Raw genomic sequence first — 7500 nt, 5'->3', positions numbered from 1 at the left:
AGGGAGAGAGAGAGGGAGAGAGAGACAGAGAGAGAGAGGGAGAGAGAGACAGAGAGTGAGAGAGAGAGAGACAGAGAGAGAGAGAGGGAGAGAGAGAGGGAGAGAGAGAGAGAGAGAGAGAGAGAGAGAGGGAGAGAGAGAGAGAGAGACAGAGAGAGAGAGGGAGACTTTTTTTTAATCAGTCTGTCGCCCTCTGCTGGTCACTGACCAATCAGAACACAGGGCCTAAGCGTCAGACTGACCTGCAGGGCCCGGATGGCGGAGAACAGGGCGGGGACCGGAGACGCTCGGCGGGCATCCACCAACACCGTCAGCCCGGACGCCGCCACATCCTTCCTGTTCCACATCAGGGAAGTCATTACATCATGTTAGAATAGTCGTCAGTCCCTTCAGGGCAAAACATCAGTGAAAGTGCAAAGCAGGTGAATAATAATGATAATAATTGTTGATTCGTACCTGAGCGTGGAGGAGTAGTAGAGCAGGAGGCGCAGCAGCACGGCGCTGTCACAGGACGGGTCCGACCACACGGCGTTCCCGGTGCTGACCGTCAGCAGAGCTCGACCACCGCGGTCTCTGGTTCCTGCAAACACACGGGAGGTACACATCACACCTGACCAGAGGAAATAGAGACCACACCTGACCACAGGAAGTATAGACCACACCTGACCACAGGAAATAGAGACCACACCTGACCACAGGAAGTAGAGATCACACCTGACCACAGGAAGTAGAGACCACACCTGACCACAGGAAGTAGAGATCACACCTGACCACAGGAAGTAGAGATCACACCTGACCACAGGAAGTAGAGACCACACCTGACCACAGGAAGTAGAGACCACACCTGACCACAGGAAGTAGAGACCACACCTGACCAGAGGAAGTATAGACCACACCTGACCACAGGAAGTAGAGATCACACCTGACCACAGGAAGTATAGACCACACCTGACCACAGGAAGTAGAGACCACACCTGACCACAGGAAGTAGAGACCACACCTGACCACAGGAAGTATGGACCACACCTGACCACAGGAAGTAGAGACCACACCTGACCACAGGAAGTAGAGACCACACCTGACCACAGGAAGTAGAGATCACACCTGACCACAGGAAGTAGAGATCACACCTGACCACAGGAAGTATAGACCACACCTGACCACAGGAAGTAGAGACCACACCTGACCACAGGAAGTAGAGATCACACCTGACCACAGGAAGTAGAGATCACACCTGACCACAGGAAGTATAGACCACACCTGACCACAGGAAGTATAGACCACACCTGACCACAGGAAGTAGAGATCACACCTGACCACAGGAAGTAGAGATCACACCTGACCACAGGAAGTAGAGATCACACCTGACCACAGGAAGTAGAGATCACACCTGACCACAGGAAGTAGAGACCACACCTGACCACAGGAAGTAGAGACCACACCTGACCACAGGAAGTAGAGACCACACCTGACCAGAGGAAGTATAGACCACACCTGACCACAGGAAGTAGAGATCACACCTGACCACAGGAAGTAGAGACCACACCTGACCACAGGAAGTAGAGACCACACCTGACCACAGGAAGTAGAGACCACACCTGACCACAGGAAGTATGGACCACACCTGACCACAGGAAGTATGGACCACACCTGACCACAGGAAGTAGAGACCACACCTGACCACAGGAAGTAGAGACCACACCTGACCACAGGAAGTAGAGATCACACCTGACCACAGGAAGTAGAGATCACACCTGACCACAGGAAGTATAGACCACACCTGACCACAGGAAGTATAGACCACACCTGACCACAGGAAGTAGAGATCACACCTGACCACAGGAAGTAGAGATCACACCTGACCACAGAAAGTAGAGACCACACCTGACCACAGGAAGTAGAGACCACACCTGACCACAGGAAGTAGAGACCACACCTGACCACAGGAAGAAGAGACCACACCTGACCACAGAAAGTAGCGACCACACCTGACCACAGGAAGTAGAGACCACACCTGACCACAGGAAGTAGAGACCACAGGAAGTAGAGACCACACCTGACCACAGGAAGTAGAGACCACAGGAAGTATAGACCACACCTGACCACAGGAAGTATAGACCACACCTGACCACAGGACGTAGAGTCTACGTGAGTGTTTCTAGGTCTGGGTTCTGGGTCTGGACCTGGTTCAGCTGGAGTCTACATGAGTGTTTCTGGGTCTGGGTCTGGACCTGGTTCAGCTGGAGTCTACGTGAGTGTTTCTGGGTCTGGCTTCTGGGTCTGGGTCTGGTTCAGCTGGAGTCTACGTGAGTGTTTCTGGGTCTGGGTTCTGGGTATGGACCTGGTTCAGCTGGAGTCTACGTGAGTGTTTTCTCACCAGGCAGACACAGCGCTCCAGATGTGAGCAGCACTCTGTAGGAGGAGGACAGGACTGGGACTGTGGCAGCAGCTGATTGGTCCGGCTGTGGAGAGGCTGCTGATTGGTCCGGCTGTGGAGAGGCTCTTGATTGGTCCGGTTCTGTTGGACTGGGACTGGCAGACAGGCTGCCGAGACCTGAAGAGAGACGACAAACACTGACGGACTGGACAACACACCTTGAAACGTTTCTACTAGGACCTTGATTGACTATGTTTACATATTATTATAGTTTTATGCCTTTATTATGAAAAAGACAATGTCCTCACAAAGATAGGAGCACAAGAATACACACGCACACACATACACACACACACACACACGCACACACACACACACACACACACACACACAGACAGACACAGAAACAGAGGTCCTCTTTGACCTCATCTTAACCTCACACTAACTAGTCATCCACTCACTAACTAGTCCTGCACTCACTAACTAGTCATCCACTCACTAACTAGTCCTACACTCACTAACTAGTCCTACACTCACTAACTAGTCATCCACTCACTAACTAGTCCTGCACTCACTAACTAGTCCTCCACTCACTAACTAGTCCTTCACTCACTAACTAGTCATCCACTCACTAACTAGTCCTACACTCACTAACTAGTCATCCACTCACTAACTAGTCCTGCACTCACTAACTAGTCCTCCACTCCACTCACTAACTAGTCCTCCACTCCACTCACTAACTAGTCCTCCACTCACTACGTTTGGAGCTGGTTTGAAGGTGTACATGTCTGCAGGTAGGTTATAGATCTCTGTCAGCAGTCTGAAGGTATTCTGACTGTTCCTCTGACCACCTCTACATCCTCTACATCCACACAGGAGAGGAAGAGGAGGAGGAGGAGGGGGGGGGAGAAGGAAGAGGAAGAGGGGGAGAAGGAGGAGGAGGAGGAAGAAGAGGAAGAGGAGGAGGAGGAAGATGGAAAAGGGAGGAGGAAGAAGGAGGAGGAGGCGAAGGATTAATTCAGCCAATCAGAGGAGCAGGAAGATATCCTATAATCTAGACCACCCTATCAGCAGCAGGCTCGTCTAGCAACTCTCTGTTGGCTTGCGAGTTGGAAGAACCAAACTCTGGCTGGGCCAATCACATCGTGTATAGAGTGGGTGGGCGGGGCTTATGGCTGCTGCTGCTGGTGAACAGCGGTCTCTGGAAGACTTGGAGTTCAGCTTTTCTTTGAGAGAAGAACAAAGAACGGCTCTGAAGTCATTCTTAAAAAAGGAAGATGTGTTCAGAGTTTAAAGTTGACTCTATCAGCTAGCTCTGCTCTGATTGGTTGGAGAGCTATCCTATTGTGTGCAGAGGGAATGTGAAAGACAACCGTTGATCCCGCCCCTCAGATTGAGCCCAGCCAATGGGGAGTTCCCAGACCCAACATCTGGATGTGGGTCTGGCTTGTCAGGCTAGGAGGAAGAGGAGGATTAATTCAGCTGATCAGAGGAGCAGGAAGAGGAGGAGGAGGTGATGAATGAAGACAGAAAGATGGTTTGTGGGATGAAAAGCAGGATGGGGAAAGTTTAGATTGAGGAGGAGAAAAAGTCTGTGTACCTTTAGTTTGAAGTTCTGCAGTTCTTTCTCCTTCTTTCTCCTCCTCTTCCTCATCCTCCTTCTCTTCCTGGTGGTGTTTGTTTTCTGTATTTTCAGAATAAGAGTCCTCAGGGTGTTTTTCTGTATTTTCAGAATAAGAGTCTTCAGCGTGTGCGTTCAAACATGAATCAGCTTTCTTATCTGCGTGCGTCTGTTCACCTCGTCTCTCCTCTTCCTCTTCCCCTCCTTTTCTCTCATCTTCGTTCATCACCTGCTCCTCCTCCCTTCTTTCCTGACTCTGCTGCAGAACTGTAACCTGAACCTCCTCTTCCACCTCCACCTCCTCCACCTCTTCCTCCGTCTCGCCACTTTCAGTCAACAAATCTTCATCTTCATCCTCGGTTTCTTCTTCCTTCTCTTCACCTTCAACAACTACTGTCTCACGCTTCCCTTTCTCCCTCTCCTCCTCTGTCTCCCTCTCTGTCTCCCTCTCTCTGTCTTCCTCTGTCTCGCTCTCTCTGTCTTCCTCTGTCTCGCTCTCTCTGTCTTCCTCTGTCTCGCTCTCTCTGTCTTCCTCTGTCTCCCTCTCTTTCCCTCGCTCCTCCTCTGAGTCAGTACCTCCTTTCTGTTCCTGTGGCGTCTGGCGGGCGGAGGAGGTGCAGGGGGGGAGGATGAGAGGTCCACACGAGTCCTGGTTCAGGTTTTCCTCGATGAGCCGCGAGCAAAGCTCGGTGTGGGAGCTGACCTCCGCACAGGGCCGGGGGGAGCCAGCGTTAGCCGGGTCAGCAGCAGAGAGTGTGTGAGGGGTTTTGGGAGTGTGTGTCGTAGAATCAGAGAGTGTTTCAGGGTTGTTAGGTGTGTTTACAACATCAGAGAGTGTGTGTGAAGCACCATAACGTGGTTGAGAGGTTTTAAGAGTGTGTGCAGCATCAGGAAGTGTGAGTGAAGCATCAGAGTGCCTGTTAATGGTTTTGGGAGTGTGTTTTGTAGAATCAGAGAGAGTGTGTGTGTTGTTAGATGTGTGTGCAACATCAGAGAGAGTGTGTGAAGCATCAGAGAGTGTGTGTGCGTTGTGAGGTGTGTGTGCGTCAGCAGAAAGTGTGTGAGGGGTTTTGGGAGTGTGTGTCGTAGAATCAGAGAGTGTGTGAGGGTTTTTGGGAGTGTGTGTAGTAGAATCAGAGTGTGTATGTGCGTTGTGAGGTGTGTGTGCGTCAGCAGAAAGTGTGTGAGGGGTTTTGGGAGTGTGTGTAGTAGAATCAGAGTGTGTGTGTGCGTTGTGAGGTGTGTGTGCGTCAGCAGAAAGTGTGTGAGGGGTTTTGGGAGTGTGTGTCGTAGAATCAGAGAGTGTGTGTGCGATGTTAGGTGTGTGAGGTGTGTGTGCAGTGGTGTGTGTGCTGGTCCTGGCTCTGATGGACTGGGTTAAGGAGCCTTTCTGCGGGGAGAAGCGAGGCAGCTCCGTCAGCTCCACGTACTCGCCCTCTGAGTCGTCGCCCTCGCTGCTCGCTGCTGATTGGAGCAGCTTTACTTCCTGTCCGGATGAGCCAGTGTCTTTACAGGGACTCAGTGTGTCTCCATCCTTTCCGCGCGGCTCCTCCGGCTCCTTCAGGGTGGCGCGGGGCGGGCTGATGAATTGCGGGTAGACCAGGTCCTCCCAGGGGACCCTGAAGACGTCTCCGTGCGCAGAGAGGACGCAGCGCTGTAGCCGGGACGCTCCTTGCTGCTCCCGCTCCCTGTTGACCGAGTCCAGCCACGCCATGCTGAAGACAGAGCCCAGCGCTAACGGAGACACCTCCTGCTGCTCCACATGGCGGCCGCCGGCTGACACGCTGCACAGGAGCAGGCGGGGGGAGGGGGAGGCGGCCGCGGAGCGGCGAGGAGAAGTGGTGGCGGCCGCGGGGGGAGAAACCAGCAGGTAGAAGTCTCCTGGACGGAGGAGACGGGGGTCCAGAGGACAGAGCTGAACAACTAGCTTCTCGTGGACGCACAGAGGCCAGCCTTCATGACGGAACAACAGACCACAGTACTGCAACTGAGAGGGGAGGAGACAAGGAGGAGGGACAAGGAGAGGAGACAAGGAGGGAAAGGAGGAGAGACAAGGAGAGGAGACAAGGAGGGACAAGGAGAGGAGACAAGGAGGGAGAGGAGGAAGGACAAGGAGAGGGGACAAGGAGGGAAAGGAGGAGAGACAAGGAGAGGAGACAAGGAGGGACAAGGAGAGGAGACAAGGAGGGACAAGGAGAGGAGACAAGGAGGGAGAGGAGGAAGGACAAGGAGAGGGGACAAGATTAGGATCAGTAAAAATTATTAATTTCATGAAAAAAAACCAAAATCGCTACAAATCACTATCACCAAACCCACCAGACTCCATGTAAATAATCAGGACTTTTATCAGCGTAAAACACACTTCATTCAAAGTGGACAGAAACTAAATTAAACTACCAAAAGCCGTCTTGGTTCATCTTTCCACTGTTCCAACAATCACCACTCTGGTTTGGTTGAAATAAACCCTTAATTCACCCATTTACATGTGGAGATATGCTGGCTCTATACACGCTAAAAGTCCTGATTATTTACATGGAGTCTGGTGGAAATATGCTGGCTCTATACACGCTAAAAGTCCTGATTATTTACATGGAGTCTGGTGTAGTTTGGTGATGGTGATTTCGGGGCTGTTTGATGTTAAACTAAAAGGATCTTACTCTTTAACTAAAAGGTCTATCTCTGTAGGGATCCATCCCATAATGTTGTCAGACACTTAGAATAATAATCTGAGTCTGTCAGCAGCAACAACAGAACTTTTAGTGACTCTAACTGCTGCTGAACATTAGTCCTGTAGGGTTACATTACAGCTTGGTTCTGGTTTAATACTGGACCAGTTTCACAGATCCTTGTTCCCATCAGACACTCAGACACAGAAACATGGAGACATAGGGTCCAGGTTGAAAAAAAACCAAAGTTACCCTTTAACAGCTCTCCATCAGTCAGCCAATAATCAGTGTTTGCTGCTGAACAGCTGGCCTGTGTGTGTGTGTGTGTGTGTGTGTGTGTGTGTGTGTGTGTGTGGGCGAGGCGGTGCCCGGCAGCAGTCAGGTGAGTGCCGATCCCACAGAGTAATCCTAACCAAACATGACACATCAGCCAACCACGCAACAGGAAGGAGCAGAAACAACCTGAGAATCCTGACTCACAGACACTGATCCGTTTGTTCATGTGTTCCTCCATCAACATATCTAACTGCTGACTCATGAATTAAGGACAGATAGGTGAGTTCTTCCGAGTTCACTGAGGATCTGATGTTTGCTAACAGTAGCTGTGACTTCATGGATATTTCTTCACCCCGATTCAAACTGAACTGTCTGCATGGACGCTAAATGAAGTGATGGATAGGATGTGCGTTTGCGTGCCCCAAAGCTTTTCATCACAACAGAACTTATTCTAGAAATACTCTACTGACTTTCATTTATTTTCCCACAATGGTAAGAGTTTGAATTCCACGAACGCACGTTTGTTTGTTTATTTTCTACATTTAAAAAGGGCTGAATAG

The 7500-nt window shown here is 50.9% G+C and overlaps 1 protein-coding gene across 3 annotated transcripts in view; it reads right to left on the bottom strand.

The window, feature by feature from the left end:
- plekhg4 (pleckstrin homology domain containing, family G (with RhoGef domain) member 4) overlaps positions 1-7500 on the bottom strand; it is an 80215-nt gene that overhangs the window by 38397 nt on the left and 34318 nt on the right. The window contains exons 3-7 of one of the 3 annotated variants that reach the window (XM_035999200.1): positions 4907-5985; positions 3978-4846; positions 2378-2554; positions 457-580; positions 243-336 (exon numbers count right to left, since the gene is read on the bottom strand). In XM_035999200.1, coding sequence (XP_035855093.1) covers positions 243-336; positions 457-580; positions 2378-2554; positions 3978-4846; positions 4907-5985 — 2343 coding nt within the window. Of the gene's footprint in view, positions 1-242; positions 337-456; positions 581-2377; positions 2555-3977; positions 5986-7500 lie in introns of all 3 variants that reach the window. The other 2 variants (XM_035999199.1, XM_035999201.1) reach the window with 2 other exon arrangements.

Source organism: Sander lucioperca, chromosome 3 (genome assembly GCF_008315115.2).
Source record: "Sander lucioperca isolate FBNREF2018 chromosome 3, SLUC_FBN_1.2, whole genome shotgun sequence".
Taxonomy (NCBI): domain Eukaryota; kingdom Metazoa; phylum Chordata; class Actinopteri; order Perciformes; family Percidae; genus Sander; species Sander lucioperca.
Note: the sequence above shows the minus strand (reverse complement) of the source record. Positions and strands in the feature narration are given on the sequence as shown.